This window comes from Sorex fumeus, unplaced genomic scaffold (assembly GCF_029834395.1).
Source record: "Sorex fumeus unplaced genomic scaffold, SorFum_2.1 ptg000037l, whole genome shotgun sequence".
Classification (NCBI taxonomy): Eukaryota; Metazoa; Chordata; class Mammalia; order Eulipotyphla; family Soricidae; genus Sorex; species Sorex fumeus.
Window position 1 is genome coordinate 28,975,319 of NW_026606094.1, and position 19,374 is coordinate 28,994,692.

Below are 19,374 nucleotides of genomic sequence, written 5' to 3' on the forward strand. Positions count from 1 at the left end.
GTTTTAATATTAAAAAAATATATTTATTTCATAAAAATATTCTATGAGATATTGTACTTATGAACACCTTTTCCATTATACATTTGTCCAAACTCAGAATAAGCACCACTCAGAATGAGTCATAATGTTAACTGTGGACTTTGGGCAATGATACCATGTCAGCATTCATTTGTCAAGAGCAGCTTACTGAGTATTCTAGTGGGGTCAGAATGATAATTAGAAAGCTTGTGCATGTGTGTAGAAAGGAAGCAAGCATGGGAATTTCTGTACCTTCCACTTAATTTTTCTATGAATTTAAACTACTCTAAAAAAATCATCATTTAAAAAAATGGATAAGTATTAAGAAGAGAATAAGCTCATACAGCATGAAGTAACCGTACCTCAAGTGTATTCATAGTTTCAAAAATATTATTGTAGGGCCTGAGAGATAGCTCAGTGGGTTGAGTGCAAGCAAATCAGACAGAACAGGTTGCACCCTCCTTCCGCATACCACAGGATCCCTGAGCACCACCAGGTGCAGCTCTCAAGCACCACCAGGTGTGCCCCCAAAACCAGAAAAATCAATAAAGTTAAAGTATTATTCCAATGTTGCCAGGCCATTACTTAGACCTGCCTTTATGGCCAATGACCCTTGGAGAAAGGCCATTTCCAGGAGCCAGGCTTCTGCATTTTGAATACTCCCTTCAATGCACCCCTGAAAAATAGTAATTTATACACTGATGCTGCCAAATTCTTTTTCTGAAATGGAGTTCATCTGCTACTCTGCAAACATGCGTGGGTTGTTGCATACCAATCTTGAGTGGAATTCTGATAGGAAACAAGACTGCAGACATGTTTATGTCCACTTCTCTACCAGTGTCTTAATCAAAATTAATGTAAATTCCTAAGGTCACGAGGCAAAGAAATCAAATTTGGAAAGCTCATTAAATGCTCAAGAACCTTCCCCAGAGAGATGGAGTCATAGAAAACAGGCTTTATCCCACTCCTCCGGTCCTTGCATTTGCTTCAGTGAAGCAGTGTCTGAAGGGGAATTGGTGTCATTAAGCAAGAAGATTCTCTCCAGAAAAGGCAAAAAAAAAAAAAAGACATTCCCTCAGGGAGGACAGTGCCAGAGAAACAGATGCTCATGATCTGTGAAGGAGTTGTGAGTTTTGAGGAGGCTGGGGGTTGAGGGTGGGGGGTATCCATAGTTGGAAATTCATGGACTTAAAGCCCAGAAGCCCTTGCTGTGGAATTTTTTTTTTTTTATAGTATTTCTGACTCAAAGAGCCAATCTCCCCAACAAAAACAAGGAGTGTCTGTATAACCCTTTCCCCTGTTTCTCATTCTTCCTTTGACCCAGGAATGCTTTCCTGCTGTGGGGGAAATGACAGTGAGTGGAAACACAGTTCCAGAACCTTCTGACTTCACCTGCATTTCAACTTCTTATCAGTTGACATTCCCAGAGCACCTGCTTCCCCTCTGCCTCCCCTCATGTCCACAGATACTAATATTAGTGTGGTCTCCGAAGAGGAGGAAAGGACAAAATGGTTTTGGCTGAGGCTGTAAGGTCAAAGGAGCGGGCCCAGCCAGAAGCATGCAACAGAGATGCAGTGATAAATGGAATTTCTTGGAAAGGGTGGAAAGTGAAAGAATTTGATTGACCTTAGCCCAAAGCAAGTAGACACTTTTCTTGCAAGAGCAAACTGAAGACGGTGTGTGACAAGGCATGGGAAGATGGTAAGACTTAATTCAGGATTACCGGAGGAAGCCGCACAATGATACTGAATTTCAATTTTTCGTTTTTTTCTGTATTGTCCAAATCTGCAAGAAAGTGGACAACACATGAGTAAGTGAATAATACAGTTGAGAGGGTCATCCCATTGAGCACATGTCCCAGTCTTTCATTTCCAGCTCGGCCTATCAACGCTTTGAAACCTTTAGCTTCGGTCTGTCTTGAAAACATTCCCCTCCCCCCAACCCCCAAGCTGTTTCTTTGTTGTGGAACATGGCCCTCACGGGCTGCAAGTCACAAAGCAATTGTACCAAGTAACTTAAAGCAGCAGGTACCTGAGGAGAGGCCACTACTTTAGCAAAAAAGAACCGACCCAAACCCATTATGAAATACCACAATGAAAGAGTCTGCATGAGAGTGGCTATGCAACAGACTATAAAGTTCCAATTCACAAAAGCACCGCATCACTGTTCTCCATCTAACTTTGAGAGGAGAATGTGAATTATCAGGAAATAAGCCCATTGGTGGTATTTTTCTCAAGACAAGGGCTTTGAGGGCTTCCTATCCTCAAGTGTCCTCATGAACAGGAAAGGGACTGAACAGCTGTCTTTGGACTGAGATGCCTCTTGAGCCCTTCAAACTGACCCAAAGGATCATTCATGTGTGAACTGGACTCTGCAGGACCAGAGGCATACTCTGTGGCACCTGGTACAAAATGAAATTGAGGGGCTCTTGGTTCATACACTGACCTCGATATTAAATAGAGAGCATCACATCAATCAGATGGGCAGGGGGGGAGGGGAGTAAGCATGCCCTTGCAGATGGCAAACCCCTGGTAGCACCTCTGGAAAACAGGGCGGGGACAAGCGGGGGTTCTTACCCTTCATGAGCCTGGTGACAGCGGTCTCTGTGAGACGCAGCACACCATGATCAACGTAATGCAGCAGGTTATGCAGAGGGAGGCAGTGGACACCCAGGATCGTGTGCAGAGTGTGAAAACCTGCAGGAGGGAGCCGAGGGTCACCAGGACTGGCAGCACAGCAGCAGGGTGGATATTTGACTCATTCTGACTGAACAAGGATGTCCCCAGAAACCTAAAGCAAAGATGCACCCAGGCGGAGCTGAGCTCCTGCACACAGAAAAGCCGCTATCAGGCCACGCCCCGGCTTCCCTGCCTGTGGGGAAGGTGCTTGGGGACCGGTGAGTCCCCAGAATGGGTTCTCCCTTCACCTTTCCTCAGCCACATCCACTCAGCAAAGCAGTGTTGTGGTAAAGGCTTTGCAGTTCTACACTGAAATGGCAAAGGAGGAAAAGAGTACAGAACTGCTCCTCCTGCTAAGACTAAAAGCCTCATGAGTTGGGACCTTTTGGCTGAAAGGGGGGAGTGTTTCTGAGGCTTGGGACAAGGATTTGATGTTTGGAACCTAAAACCAGTTCTCACTACTCCAGTAGGTCTGAAAAGCAAGGACATGTAACACAAGCACACCTACAAATGTACTGCACACACACGTGTGTGCACACCTGGGTCAACTTTGCTTCATTTCTACTTCCAGGTCATGTGAAGGAAACCAACAGTTGGGAAAAAATAAAACATCTCCCTTCTTGGAACATAATTTTTATTCCATTGGAACAATTTAGAGCCATTCATTTGCCTCACAAATCAACACTTCCAAATCCCTACAAAGTCAAACTCCTTTTGAATGTTCTCTACAAGCAGACCTTAGAACATAAGAATGTCTGACTACAGAAAGCATAGAGCTATAGACTATTACAGATGCAGGGAAGCTTCTGCAGAGAAGCAGTGGATCCACAGATACCCAATGTTACACATAACATCAACCAACTTAATTGAAGAAGATTCAAGTGATAGCACAGAGAGGTAGTGGCAGAGACTTTTGGAGTCATTATGTGGGTTTGTAATACTAACTCTGTTGCTTACTAACTCTGTGACTTTAGGTAAGCTAATTAACCTTGCTGAGTCTGAGTTTTGCCATCCATAAGGGGGGAATAATAAAAAGTGAAACCATCTGAAACTGCTATTTGTGCTGTTCAAAACCTATTTGGATATTTATAAGTTTATGTGGTTCAATTTCAGCTCCTACCACTTAAGACTCTTATGAAAATCAAATGTGCTAATTTTTGTGAAGTTGCAAAATTGGAACCATGCATGTTAATGTGGGGTCAGTGAGAAAAAGTGAGCGAGTGCTGGGTTTAAGGCACTTGCTTTGCATCCCCAGTTTGATCCCTAGTACCGCATAGGAGCCCCCTGAGCAGCACCAGGAGTAAACCCTGAGCACAAAAGCAGGAGTAAGTCCTGAGCAGAGTAGGCTGTGGCCCAGAAACCAAAACAATAGACACATACATGTTAGTATAAAAGAAATAAAATAATGGTAGACAGATTGGTGGGTGAGTGGTTGTGAATGAAGAAATAAAACTGGCTGAAACAAGTTATGCTATGATAGTTATCAAGTTTTGACTTGGGAGAACCTCCCTAGAGGTGCTGAAGGCTAACCGGGCTATGCCTGGCTGTGCCTGGGAGGTCATGCAGGATGGGGCTAAAACCTGGGGCCCTATGCCTGCCTGCCTGTACCCCAGCCCTTTGTATTATCTCCCCAGCTTGCTATCACACAAGTTTAACATGCTCAGAATTTACACATAACAAATACAAGGCAGTTAGTTTACAGCAAATGGGAGCGAGGTTGTTTCCTAGAATGATGAGATCTTTGTTACTGCCCTAATTTACAGTGCAGTGTCTGGCGTGCAACATTGGATCCACCCACGTTTGTGACTGAATGAACAAATGACCAACTAAATGAATAACTGCGTATGCATGTGCCAAGGCATTTTGAGGCTTGACTTGGTCCTATTTCAAAGCCTCAGGGAAATTTTTCGCTTCTAAGAACTTAAGACTCTGCTCACTTCTTGGCATCCAGCCAAACCCACTTCCTTCTGAGTGTTAACTTCCAGACACCATCATCAGATAAATGAAGTCTGGAGACATCAGAGCACCATCTTCCTGGATCCACACCCCGGCCTGAATTATTTGAGAAAATTGCAAGGGCAGCACTCTTCACACCCAAAGTGAAAAGAAAAAAAAAAAAAGCTCACAAGAGTTTCATGATCAGGGAAGATGTGCCCAGGACAGACTGACCCTGACAGAGAGCAGAGATTCCAGAAGCACAATTTCACACAGTTAGGAGTTCTCCCCCTTAAATTCACAATGTGCCAAAGCCTAGGGATCATGTGGCAAAGGAAATATATGTGTTAGGACAGAGGACGAAAGAGCCAACACTTACCAGGAGGCAGAGGTAGAAACAAGCTGTGAGTAGCTTCCAAAATCCTGGTCATGAGGCGGAAGACTGCAAACTCAGCAGCACAAGCCTTCCTGTTGCTGGGCAAGATAACAAAAAAGTACGTCACCTCGGGAGCTGGTCTCCCACCTGTCTGTTCTGATCAAGGGCTCTGAGTGTCCCATCCAGCCGGGCGGGCACTCATCTAGAGAGTGCTTCCTGAGTAGGATGGTGCCCATTGGCCGGGTGTCTAAACAGTGGGCACGTATAGGACAAGGTGCCTGAACTTCAGCTCTTGGCAGAAGGGTGTTCACTTGCACCTCCCTCCTCATCAACCCTATGCCAAGAACAAGGTCTGTGGAGTCTCACGGACACAACTTAAAAGTTCTCACTACAGGACCCCGAGAGGCAGTTTGGGGGCTGGTGAGAGTTGCTTTCATCGGGGAAGTTTTGATGAGGCTTTTTCCAAACAGACATCAACCAGAGCTGAGTTGGCTCCCTCCTGGCACACCAAGATGAGAGAGAAATACTTGCGTACGGGTGGAAAATCCAGGGATGAAGATTGTGTTTTCTCCAACTGCTTTCCAGTATCTGGCAGACGAGATCCAGCTAGAAGATAAAGATGGTCCATGAACTTTCACTAGCATTCTTTACTCTTTTGCCCCTACAACTATCCCCCTATGGGGCCTGCCATGCACATTTCAGGGCAGCTGGCATTCAGACGTTGCCCTGACACAGAATCCACTTTTCTAAGGGTTGTTCAAGGCCCTGGAATCCAAAATGGAAAGAGTGAAAGTGTACATCAGAGTGTAACAGAATCCCTCTGTCTATAGAGGCAGCTGCCCTCGCCTGGCCCCAGGCACAATCATGGGCCCTCATCCATTATTGAAGGTCAAGTGCAAGGGTTTGCTCTAAGCTGGCTCTATCTGGCAAAGGTCGGCAGCTGACAGAAGGAGAGCATGGTCAAATGAAGGTTCCGAGCCTGAGCAACAGAGTTAAGATGAGTTTCAGTGCAGGGTCTACATTTTAGATTCATCTGTTGGCTGCAGGGCAGTGTTCCCAGTGCTGTTAGCAGCTGTGATCCTACACACTGTCCGTGTAGGCTCAGGAGAGTTGGTGAATCAGAAGGGTCTCCACATTAGGACAGATCACTGCTACTTATTCTCCATGACATAGAATGCTGGCTTCCCGTTGGCTGAAGTTGGGTAAGGTAACATATGAACAACAGAATCAGGTTATACAGCAACATCCATGGGTTTGTTTTAGTGAATCTCCTCCTGAGAGGGGCTGTGTGCTGTGGTGGGTTGGTCTTGGGCAAAGCTGGCAAAGGTGGCCGAAGTGACCCGCTCAGAGAAAATTAGGAGCGCTGAGTTTTCTGGGATGATACATCAATGTAATTTCTGGTCCTAGATTCTCCAGGGTTGATAAAACAAACTAGTGTTAAAACTTCTAGGTGGGCGGCCAAAGCAATAGTAACAGAGGGGTAGGGCATTTGCTTTATGTGATTCACAATTTAGGATCCTACTAGAAGATAAAAATGGTTCATGAACTTTCACTAACACGCCTTCCTCTTTTGCCCCTACAACTATTCCCCTATGGGGCCTGCCATGCACATTTCAGGGCAGCTGGCATGCAGGCAGTACCCTGACACAGAACCCGCTTTTCTGAGGTCAATTTCAAGGTCCTGGAATCCAAAAAGGAAAAAGTGAAAGTGTACATTAGGGTGTAACAGAGTCCCTCTGTCTATGAGGGCAGCTGCCCTCGCCTGGCCCCAGGCTCACAATCACGGGCCTTCATCCATTAGCGAAGGACCATATGGTCCCCTCAAGCACAATCAAGAGTAATCCCTGTCTGCAGAGCCAGGAGTAACCCCTGAGCATTGCTGGGTGTGGCCCAAAACCAAAATGAAACAAACAAAAAAAAACACACAGAAAAACCATTTTCTAAATGGTTAACTACAGAGAAGAATAATGCTTGAACAAAAACCCTAAAATCTTTGGATGGAGGAACTTATTCTTATTTCTCTTGAGGGCCTTCCAAGCAGAGCTCAGGAGGGCTACTCTTAGCAATACTTAGCCGACCAGGCTGAGTGGTTCAATACTAGGGCAAGGCACTGTGACTGAGCTCTGGCCCAGTGGTGCTTGGGGCCATCAGCAACACCCTGGTGGGGATCAGGGAGCCCTGAGGTGCCAGGGATGGGACTCAGGGCCTGTATCTTCAAGCCATGCACCTCTGGCCCTGCACTATCTCTCCATCTGATGAAGCCTAAAGTCAACAGAAAGATAACAGGTAGATGTGGTAATTGATTGTTACTCAAGGCTTAAGAAAACAAGTGAATATCAACAGAGGGAAGGCCAGTAGCACAACCATCAAGTCAGAAAACTTTACTGCAAAGCAGAGTTTTTTAAAAAAGTTTAAAGCACACAATCATAAATAACAGTATATGAGAATACCAGTCTCTTCTGAAGACTGACTTAATCAGAACTTGGTTAAATAGTAAACTGCATGCCTCGTGTGCACGAGACCTGGATTCAATCCCTGGCCCCATGAAAAATTAAAAGAAGGAATCTTAAATACTATTATAGAAATTTGAAGATATTTAAAACAGATAATAATGAATGCAATGAAAAAAGAAAACTTTTAAGTTAAACATGAAAATTCAAAGTCATATCTAATCAAGTTCATCTTTCAGCTTTTGATGCAAAAATACATGTTTGCCAAGGCAATAGAGAATATACAAAAATGACAAACTTTAGCTTTGAATCACAAAACAGAGACGACTGAGCAGTCAGGGGCCTGGTGGGGTGTAGGAAAAGGCAAACTACAAGTGGTACAGGGACAAGGGGGAAGGGTCTCCTGCACTTTGATGGGGGTTGGCTGCAGTAACTTGTACATAACATTGTAAACTTTAACACCACTGCAACTATGTTGCCCAAACTATAATAATAGACACAGCTGCATACTGGATCATTTGCCTTGTACAAATGTGGAGAAATAATAGAGTTCTTTATCCATCTGTACATTTTATATTATTTACTGGTTTTTTGGTCTATACCCTGAGGTGCTCAGGGCTTATTCCTGGCTCTGCATTCATGCTGTGACTCCTGGAAGGGCTCTGGATATCATATAGGGGCCAGGAGTTAAACTCTGGTCGGCCCATGCAAAGTAAACGCCCAACCCACTGTACTATCACTCCAGCCACAATATATTTTAATACTTTAAATTTTTTTCTCAGCATATTATTCCTGGGTTTTAAGCAGGACCCAGCCCTAACTCCACATGCTTCTTAAGACTTGAGACAAACTCAAAATTCAATCTAGCCACAAATCACTTCTATTTACACATTTAATTACGTTTCTAGGTAGATGAACTTCCAATCTCATCAGCAGACTCTGTGGTAACAAAGATAGTTGTATTTATACAAGTAAGCTGGAATCTAGCCTAATTGGGCAGTTGGAACTAAGAATTGAGGTTCAAGTTAGCTCATGTCTGCATAAACCACCATGTACTGAAAGCACTACCTACTATTTAATAAAGAGCTGGACCATGCCAAGATGAAATGTGAACATTTGGAAAATGTGCTAAAAGCCTTCATCTCTCCATGTTTCATGTGCATATAATCACTATTTGCAGGGAGCACAGTAAACCGTAGTCCAAACCCAAGTCTTTTTGTTGGTTCTTTCATTCCTTTCCTTGAATATATACACCAGCAGAGTGTATATTACTCTCAAAATGTGCCAGTTTGAGAGTAACAGACTTCCAAAATCCTAATGCAAAATACATACCAAATCACATCTCAGACACCATGGGACCAACAGGGTAGACAGCAAAAAGCAAAACTTACCAGTTTTGCAATGTAGTCAAGAACCATCTGTTCTATTTTCTTCTTTTCTACACCCAGTAGGTGTCGTAAAAGATGGTCTTTTAGCTCAGACACCATCTGTAAAAATGATAGGGATTAAATAAGTCACATCCTAGTCACTCCATACCTACAACATTCTTTATTAACACAAAAATATTGGCGGTCCAGGTAAGTATCTCAGTGATCGAGCACATGTCTTACATGTGCGAGGCCCAGGATCAGAGGGAATGAATTCAGAGATTCTACCTGCATGACACAAAACCCACCATGTTAACTCTGATGGGGCATAAATCAAAGGTGTTAACATTTTCCTCAGAACAAACTATTGCAGAGACCAGAGTGATAGTACAGTGGGTAGGGTGTTTGTCCTGCACATAGCCATCCCAAGCTTAATCCCTAGCACCTCATAAGGTCTCCCGAGCATTGCCAGGAGTGAGTAATCTCTGACTGCAGAGCTAGAAGTAAACCCTGATCACCGCCAGGTGTGCACCACCCCACTACCTCAGAAAAGGAATTATTGCAGTTTCCTCCAAATTCCTGTGAGGAGCTGAGTGTCAGAGGTTTGGGAACTGTAGAAGGACTAATCTATGGCTCTGGCCCCAGGTGGAACAAGAGTACAGTGTGCCTGTCAGGGAAGGTTGAGACCTGCTCTGTTCTAATCTTGGGCTTCTCTGCTTCTCTTCTCTGTGGTATTCCCTCACTACCTGACTGCTTTCTTCTCTTCTCCCTCCTTTCCCCCAACCCGTCTTCCTAGACACCTGCTCAGTTAGAGCCTCCTGGCTACAAGATCTTGCCACCAACAGCCTGCAGGAACTACATCTGCCATCACACGTGTTCCTGGCATCTATTTTAGCAGATCTGACTACACAGTAACCTGGGTTAAATGGCCCGTGGCCTTCTGAATCAAGGTCTATTATTTCAGTTTAGTCTCCTGAATGTGCTAATTGATTTGACTTAATTTATTTTTTACTTCTGTTTGAAGATATTATGCCTTCTTTTTTAAAAAACAATTTTTTATTGAATCACCATGACATATTTACAAAACTTTCATGTTTGATTTTCAGCCATACAATGATCAAACACCCATCCCTCCACCAGTGCACATTTTCTACCACCAACATCCCCAGTATCCGCCCCCTCCCCACTTCCCAACCCTCTCCCTGCCTCTGTTGTTGACAATTTTCCCCATACTTTCTTTCTCTACTTTTGGGAATTATGGTTTGCAATACAGATACTGAGAGGCTATCACATTTGGTCCTTTATCTACTTTCAGCACACATCTCTCATGCCAAATGATTCCTCCAACCATCACTGACTTCATGATCCTTTCTCCATTCCAGCTGCCTTCTCCCCCAGCTCATGAGATAGGCTTCCAACTATGAAGCAATATCCCTGGCCCTTGTCTCTACTGTCCTTGGTTTTCAGTCTCATATTATGTAGTTTTATATATGCCTTCTTTTTACATTTTCCAATCTCTCTGTAAAATTCACAGAAATTAAAATTAAAATTGCTCACAATTTCACCAACTGTCACTGTCACTGTCCTCCTGTTGCTCATCAACTTTCTCCAATGGGCCCAGTAATGTCTTCATCGTAAGACTTTGTTGTTACTGTGTTTGGCATAACAAATACGCCACGGGGAGCTTGCCAGGCTTTGTCGTGTTGGCGAGATACTCTCTCCAGAGGGCGAAGGAATCGAATCCGGCTCAGCTGGGCTGGCTGCGTGCAAGGCAAACGCCCTACGCCCTACCGCTGTGCTATCGCTCCAGCCCTTCACCACTATAGTAATATATTTTTATATTCCTTTTCCTATCACTATAATCTTCACTATCACTCTATTTTCTAATGATTTGAGAAATTGCCTACTTTATCATTATTTTTTACCACACTAGCCATGATGGTTGCATATTATTTAACTTTATTCCATGACTATCACCGACTTTCTTATTTTAATCTTTTTCATATGTGATGCTGTTTTCACATTTGTAAGAGAATATAGAGCCTGCTTGCCATATCCTCATAATTTCTACCAGACTAGTTTCAAAAACGGAATTCGTTATACTTGCTTATATTTCTTTGGTCTTTCTAATAGTAGAACTTCTTGAGAAAAGAGTGCTTGGTTCTCTTCAATTTCACCCCAAACGCAGATGCCATTTTAAGTAACACTCTCAATACTACACTCTTGCTTACAATATTGTATAACTGTGTATTTACTAGAGTGCCCGATTGATACACATGTCCTCTGCTATGCTACCAATTACCAGATGGTATAAATCCTCAACACTGAACACACAGGGCCTGCCAGGGGTGGCTGGGAACATGTGTTCCATGGAAAGAATTGATGGAAAACGAGATCAGTGTGTGAAAGGCAATCACATCTTTCCCCCTTCTTGAACCCACCTACACAGCCTTTACCAAACTTACCAGTCCTATGAGCAGCCGCTGGTGTTTGTCCTCCTCCTGGAAGAGGGGTATTAATCTTGGCTCTAAAATTAAATAGCAAATAGACATGCAGGGTGGTTTTCAGGAAATGGGCTAGAAAGGGAGGGAATCAGCATGGATTTCCCCTTCTCTGAGTCACTAGGCAAAGAGAAAATGTCTTCCTGACAGAATAAAAGCTTTTCATTTGAGAACATAACCTGGTCCTCCAGGATGAATTTATCGCTTAGGGGATCTGCTGAGAGTGAGCAAAACAAAGAGGTAGAGACGAAGGCAGAAAGAGAACAAGGGCTCCCCAATACTTATGGGTTCCAGTTAGGATTTCTCCTCAGCATGAAAGTGCACCGTCCTCTGAGAGGAGGCTGCTTCCTGAGAAGAGCACAGGGGCCTAGTGGATCTCCTGAAGCCCTTGATCCTGAACCCCATAGTTCAGTGACTTTGGAAGCTACTGAACTGAAGGAACTGGGGCATTACTGTGGTAAATCATACTAACTGGCACACTTTTGGGGACGGAAGAGGTAGCCAGGTCAAGAGGAAAATGTGCTATGTCAGATTAACCCAGTGGCAGTTCTCATCACTTCCTCCATAACTGGCACTGAACCAACACAACAGATAGACAAACACTGTCTCACAGGAAAAATCTGCTCTCACCCCAAACAATCACCTCAGGTGCCAACTGCCACACCGGGCACTAGACGTGAGATCTCTATGCCCTGAACTTTCTGCAGCCAGGGCATAGGGCTGATCAAAAAGGCAGACAGCTTTAGTCAGTGGACAAATGACTCTTCCTGGGGCATCCCCAGAATCCCAGATCCTCTGCAACCTTCATGACTGAGACAAAACAATTCAAAACCTGATCATGCAATCCTGAACTTCACAGAGGATTCTGTTTTGACAGCGACTGCGTTTTCACAAGGAAATGAGACAGAGAAAGCAGGTGAGAGGAAGGGGCTGTTTCCCTGGAGAGCATTCAGAGAGTCACTGCAACCGGACACAGGCAGCGTGGCCTCAGAAGCAGGAGCATACAGAGATCTGGTGGAAGCGGAAGGTGAACAAGCAGCAGAAACCTCTCTAGTTCCCCCTCTTGCAATACCCCTACCAAGGTGAGCAGGAAACAGCCTGAAGGCCTCACAGCTGTGTGCCCATCTCCTGGGCCAGACTCCTGCCTGGGGCCAGTGGCAGAATGGTGGTTTCAGTGTGGATGGCTGGAAACGTCTAGAGTCAGGCTAGGGTTGTGCAATGAGTCCAGGTCAGGCTGGACATGTTCCCCATCAGGGTTCACGGGGTGGGGGGGGGGCTGTCTGCATAGCTATGTGCATGGAGGCAGGATGTACACATGAAACACTTTCTGCTGGGGTCACCCAACAATAACAGACATCCATGCCCAGAAAACATACATGGGATATAAAAAAATGCTTCCAAAACTGGAAGCTGATCTTTCCACAGACAAAACCATGAAAAAACTTGTGACCTGAATATGCTGATGAGCATTCTCCCTCCTTCCCCCTTCCCCCTCGTTTTACCCAGCTAAGTCCCCTCCTTTCCAAGACTTCATTGGCTGTCACCCTTCTAGGCAGTCTCTTCCAATCTCCCTCTTTCTCCCAATCATCCCCACCCCTGACCTCCCCCCTCCACCCTGCCACCTAGGTGAGCAATCACGTGTCACCATTTCTTCCTCACATCAGTTATGAAGCCAAATGCCATACCAGGTACTAGATGCAAGATCCCATTTACTCCCATTTTCTCCTAACCCTGGTCCTGAGGAGGGCAATGCATGAGATGAATACACACCTACCAGCACAGGACTAGCATGAGGCCAAGCAGAGATTGAGCCAAACTCTGCCTGTCCCAAGCAGAGGTGCCCCGCCGCCCCCCTCCAAGCTCCACCACCCCTGCCATACCTAGATTTTTTTCATTTTTGTCTGCCTAGCATTTTCTCATCTTCGTTCTCTTCTGTCCTAACCAAAATGAGAGGTATGTACAAAGTCCTGGGGTGATGAGGAGGTTGGAGAGAAAGTAGCCCTAGAATCAGGATTAGCAGAAGTGCGTCTGTGAGCAGAGGCAGGGGGAAGGAACATAAATCAACTCTAGAGGGAAAAATAACAAAAACCAAAGGGCTGAAGGGTGGACACTGGGAACTCCTCCTGCAAAGCACATCCAGCACTGGCCCACAGCCACAGTCCTGTCAGCCTGACTCAGAAGAGGCTGGGGGCGTTCTGGGAGAGACAGTCTCCTTTACACTATGGCAAGTCATTTTCTTGCAAACCCAGAAGCAGAAAATTCGTGTTGCAAACACAATGCTGGCTAAAATACGGAAGCCTTCCCCCCCCCCCCCCAGTCTTTTCTTACCCAAATTTCTTGCTTCTAGGTTAGAAATCACCCTACCAAAAAAAAAATTAACCAGTGTTATTCACACAGGAAGCATTTTTTTAAAGGCACTAGAAACTTATACCATCATAAAATGATACCTTCCATTTAAAAACATGAAACAAAACAATCATAAAACCAGTGCAGAAACTGTTCTCAGACTGCTGAAAACCTCAAATTTCAATCACCTTGGCAAAATCCCTTTGAGACCATTACAAAACTTCAAGAACCCTTTAGAGCAAATGATGGCAATCATTTTAGAATAATTGTGGCTCTGTTATTAGAAGTAACGGTAAAAGAAAATAACACTGGGATTGGAATGAGGCCTGTATTTGTAGAAGTCTAAGTGACTAATCTCTCCAAAAAATTGTGCTTTCAAAATAAGAGCAAGTTCACCAGCCCATTAACATGTCTGAAGACTCATCCTCTGCAACCCCTAGCCAGAGCAATAGAACAATGAGGAAGGCGTTTGCCTTGCACGTGGCCGACTTGGGTTCAATCCCCGGCATCCGATATGGTTCACCGAGCACTATCTGGAGTGACTCCTGAGTGTGGAGCCAGGAGTACCCTGAACACTACTTGGTGTGGTCCCAAATCAACCCCTGTAATCCCTGTGTGTAACCCCCTATACCCATAACACAATCAACTAATAAGAGCTTTTCCCTTTTATTTAAACTACACATCTTCTCTTTCATTAAGAAACTTTTGCCACTAGAAATCTCAGCACCAAACCCTAGAATGCTGTCCAGGTAGCTGTAACTATTAAACTATGACATACAAGTAAACAACCTGTGTGAAAGGTAGTAAAGTCATTGTGAAAGATCACCATCTTACAAATACAATAATCTCTAATTGTACTTACTTCATTGCATTATCAACAATATTCCGTACATAGGCCAGAGATCTTCTTTTTCCTGTTTTCTAGGAGTAAAAACATGACAGAGTTGTGGAAGATGAAGATTTACTGGATGGTATTTTACACAAGGACATCATGAAACTGAGCTAAGAGTTTTAGAAAGGTAGGGTTGTACAGTGGGCAGGATGGCCAACGTAGGTCTGATCCCTGGCATACAATATGGTCCCCTAAGCACTGTCAGGAGTAATTCCTGAGTGCAGAGTCAGGAGTAAGCCCTGAGCATCACTGGGTGTGGCATAGGAAAGAAAGAAAAAGAAAGAAAGAAAGAAAGAAAGAAAGGAAGGAAGGAAGGAAGGAAGGAAGGAAGGAAGGAATTACAACAAATAAGTAAAATATAAATAACTGTAATTCAAGTTTAAAAAAACCTGGGGTACAGTGGGTGGGGTGTTAGCCTTGCAAGCAGTCAACCCAGTTTTGATCCACACTACCACACATGGCCCCCCGAGCACTGCGAAGTACAGCACAAAAAAACAAAAATACAAAAATAAAAACTGGAAAAATATTTTTTAAATGTGTTTTGTTCTATAACCGTTAAGAGACTTATAGGAAGTTGCACGTCAGCTGTATACTATATAGAACAATGCTACAGAGATCTAATGTACTCTTCACCCAGTCTCCCCAATGTTACTTACAGCTTACATAAATAACTACAGTATAATATCAGAAACCCAACACTAGTGACTACGTGGTTTATTTTATCATATGTGTAGACTCAGAGTCCATAATCATATCCTACCACAGTCAAGACACAACAGCTCATCTATTACCCCAAAGACCACTCTCATATTATCCCTTTGTCACCTTCACCCTTCTCCTTTCAACCATCTCTGACTTTTAACAACCACTAAATTAGGAACACCTAGATTGGGGGTGAGATCAGGCGGTACGAGAGGCTTATACCTCTGTGCTCAGGGTTCACTCCTAGAGAGACTCAAGGTACCATATCCAGTGCTGCGGAGGGGACCGAGTCACCTGCAAGCCAAGGCAGGTACCTTACCTACTGTATTATTTCTTTGGAACCAATATCAGATTTTTTTTTAAAAAAAACAGCTTTTAACCATGTAAATAATGCAAGAACACATCCTAGAACTGAGTACTGACTGCTCCTACCCTACTACACACTGTTACTTTGTATGTCCCTTAACCTTTGGGTCCTTGAGTTTATCCCACAAGAAAACAGAGATCCAAGAAGCATCTATACCTCCATAAAGGGGTGAGAAATATCCAGTCCATATAAGGCCTATGAAATCATGTGGTCTGGCCCTAGAACATGACAGGAAAGACACCTATGTTTTTCATCAGCTGTCTGCCACCAATCTGCCAATATTGTATGCCTGCGAATGACGCTATATGTGCCAAAAGGCCCTTGGCAAAATAATAAATAATAATAATGATAATAATAATAATAATAAGGATCCCCATCCTTGGCCTATGGGTGTGAATGCATCTGCCAATTCACACAGGGCAGGGTTGCTAATGGCAGCCAGCCTGTGACCGAAGAGTTCCACTAGTTTCTCAAGCACTCCACCTCTGCTGCCTAATTTCTTCTCAAAAACTCTCATGTTTCCAGATTTTGGCTACTGTGCTACAATGAACGTAGGAGCGCAGATATCTTTCTAAATCGTACTTCTGGAATCTTGAGGTATATTCCAAGAAGTAGGATAACAACAGATAACTGGATAAAGAAACTATGATACATTTACACAATGGAATTCTACTCGGCCGTAAGAAAAGATAAAGGGATGGGGGGTGGGAGGGATGCTGGGACCATTGGTGGTGGAGAATGGGCACTGGTGGAGGGATGGGTACTCGATCATTGTATAACTGAAACCCAAGCACAAAAGTTTGTAAGTCTACAACTGTACCTCATGGTGTTTCACTAATAAAAATTTTTTAAAAAGAGAGAAAGAAAAGATAAAGTCATGCAACTTGCTGCTACGTGGATGGATCTGGAAAGTGTCGTGCTGAGTGATGTTAGTCGAGGAGGGAGAGAGGCACAGAATGACCTCTCTCAGATGTGAGATATAAAGAAAATCTGTAAGGGACGAACAAAGCCCCAAAGGCAGTAGAAATGAGGAGCAGGAGAACTGTTCTTCAGTAGGAACTTGGCACTGGAGTGGAGTTGAGGGTGGGAAGTTAGGGAAGAGAACATTAGGACAAGGATGGAAGGGGCAAGTGCCTTAGGGGCAGGCTGGGGGTGCAGGACAGGAGGGAAACTTGAGACACTGGTGCAGAGGAGGAGACACTGGGAAGGCACTGGTACTGAAAACTGTATGCCTGAAACTTCGCACTGTAGCACTGTCCTCCCGTTGTTCCTCAATTTGCTCGAGTGGGCATAAGCAATGTCTCCACTGTGAGACTTGTTACTGTGTTTGGCATATCGAGTACATCACGGGTAGCTTGCCAGGCTCTGTTGTGTGGGCAGGATACTCTCAGTAGCTTGCTGGGCTCTCCAAGAGGGACGGAGGAATCGAACCCGGGTCAACCACGTGCAAGGCAAACTCCCTACTCGCTGTGCTATCGCTCCAGCCTGATACTTACTAATGAATAACTCAGCAACTCTAATTCATGGTGATTACAAACATTTAAAAAAAGAAAAAGAATCCATGCATACCTCTTCTGAGATCAGGTTGAGCCACTCTTTCCGGACCACGTCGTTGTGATAGTGGAGGTGTGGCTCCGAGTACTTGACATATTCCATATTGGAGTTCAGTTTTTCCCAGTAGCCCTTAAAGCTGTGCACCTGAAAGAGACCCCCCAAACCCCAAAAAATGATGTGCTGGAGAAGCATCCCCTGTGGCCAAACTGTCCAGCAAGACCCACGGAATCCATACTGCCAAGCTGGGCTGGGCTGGCCTTTTCCCCCTGGTTTTTGTGTGACATTTTTGGTGAAGCAAAAATTTCCAAGAATGCACAGGAATTCTAAAATAGAAACGCTCAGAGCCTTATGTTCCCCACTCCCTTTGCGAGGGAGAATGCCAGGGTTCAGTTCACAAAGCCCGTGGGGCCTGCTGGGGTTAAGGCTAAGCGGGAAACCACTACTGATCATACCATTTCCTCCCCAGAGAGCCCTGTTGCTAAGACTGCATCTAGAATGCCAGGCTGAGAGAATGTGCACCAGATTTGGGAGAGGTGAGGAGGCTTATTTTCCCACCAAGCTTTTACTTCCAAAGATTATCTTTTCTCACAAAATCTAAGAATCAGGAAAGATGAAGTTTCACATTCCGTTGTCAAAACATTCTGAAACAGAAGTAGTGGCATCCTAAATCCTTCTTTTTGATTAAAAAAATGTATTTTTTATTTATTATAGTTCATGAGTTTACAACAGATTTAAAATGTATGGTATCTATATACAAGTTTACTGCTTTCCCCACCACCAGCAGCAAAGTGCCCACCACTGTCTTTCTCCACCACTGTCTTTACATCTCTCATAGGCTTCCTCCTCCTCCTGTCCCACTATCAAATGTTTGCCAATGTTTAGGACTGTCTATGTTCTTGTTTTGACTCTCAAATTTCAAGATGCAAGAGATCATCCTGTATTTGTCCTGACTTATTTTATTTACCATGATGCCCTCCAGCTTCATCCATGTTACTGCCAAACACATCATTTCTTTTTTATACTACATGCATTCCTTTGTGTACATAAACAACAACTTCTCGATCCATTCAACTGTTGTTGGTTATTTGCATTATTTTCTTACCTTGGCTACTATACTAAGTGCTGCAATGAACACACGTATGCATATCTCATTTAATTTGTTTTTTGAGGAATGGATGCTGATAAATGGAATTTCTGGCTATATGGGAACTCTAGTCTTTTGTTTTTGAAAAATATCCATACCCTAGTCCCATCTTTGAACTTGTGATATAATTATGCTCCTAAAGCAAGAACGACATACTCATTGGTAAATTTTAAAATAAAGTGAAGTATTATTATCTTTTTTTCTTATAATACAGTCTATTACCATAGTGAGTTTGAGCACACTTTGTTTTATGATCTTTATCAGATATTTATAAATGCATCTATTTTGACAGAAAAGTGTGTCATAAATTTGTCTTCACTGATTTGTTTCAGTCTCGAGGTCCAAGAAATAGTGCAGAGGATAAGAGAGGATAAGATGCTTGCATTGGATGCAGCCAGCCCAGGTTTGAGCCTCAGCACCACATAGGGTCTCCTGAGTATTTCCAGGAGTTATCCTTGAGCACAGAGCCAAGAGTCAACCCTGAGTCAGGTGTGGTCCCTCATCAGCCCCAAAAAGTTTCACATTAAATAAATAGTACACGATTGAAATTCTTACTGAAATCATAGTCACAATTTGTTTAACATGAATTTGGAGTATGAATAAATTACATAATATTAATTTGCTCTTTTAGAAGCCTGGAAGAACATAGTCCATCCAACATCCCTTCTACCAAAAACAGGAAAATCTGTTTCTGAGAAACTGTCATTTCTGGCGGAAATCAGAACAATAGCATCAGATTCCACTCTTCAATAAAGTGACTAGTTTATCATTTCTTTCCCTTTTGAACACAATGCACAATGAATGAGCTTGTATTGACCTGATGGTCTTCCTATTATTGGAAATTAATAATAATAATAACAACAACAACAACAATAGTAGTAGTAGTAATAATAACAGAAACAAACAGCTATTTGTCAATAATGACCCCTGAGATTAAGTCCCCAAGCTTTCCTGCCATTTATTTATTTATTTATTTATTTATTTTTATGTAGGAGTACTGGCTATTTATTCAGCCACTGATTAGCTGACTGAATGGGCATGAAC

General features: G+C 43.6%; 1 protein-coding gene across 2 annotated transcripts in view; it reads right to left on the minus strand.

Moving 5' to 3' along the window:
* The window catches only part of GSAP (gamma-secretase activating protein), an 82,768-nt gene that overhangs the window by 2,432 nt on the left and 60,962 nt on the right, over positions 1-19,374 (minus strand). For both annotated transcript variants that reach the window (XM_056118192.1, XM_056118191.1), the window contains exons 20-28: positions 17,202-17,330; positions 14,534-14,592; positions 13,654-13,685; positions 11,290-11,351; positions 8,849-8,944; positions 5,543-5,613; positions 5,011-5,105; positions 2,595-2,714; positions 1,742-1,803 (exon numbers count right to left, since the gene is read on the minus strand). In XM_056118192.1, the coding sequence (XP_055974167.1) occupies positions 1,742-1,803; positions 2,595-2,714; positions 5,011-5,105; positions 5,543-5,613; positions 8,849-8,944; positions 11,290-11,351; positions 13,654-13,685; positions 14,534-14,592; positions 17,202-17,330 (726 nt within the window). The remainder of the gene's footprint in view (positions 1-1,741; positions 1,804-2,594; positions 2,715-5,010; positions 5,106-5,542; positions 5,614-8,848; positions 8,945-11,289; positions 11,352-13,653; positions 13,686-14,533; positions 14,593-17,201; positions 17,331-19,374) is intronic.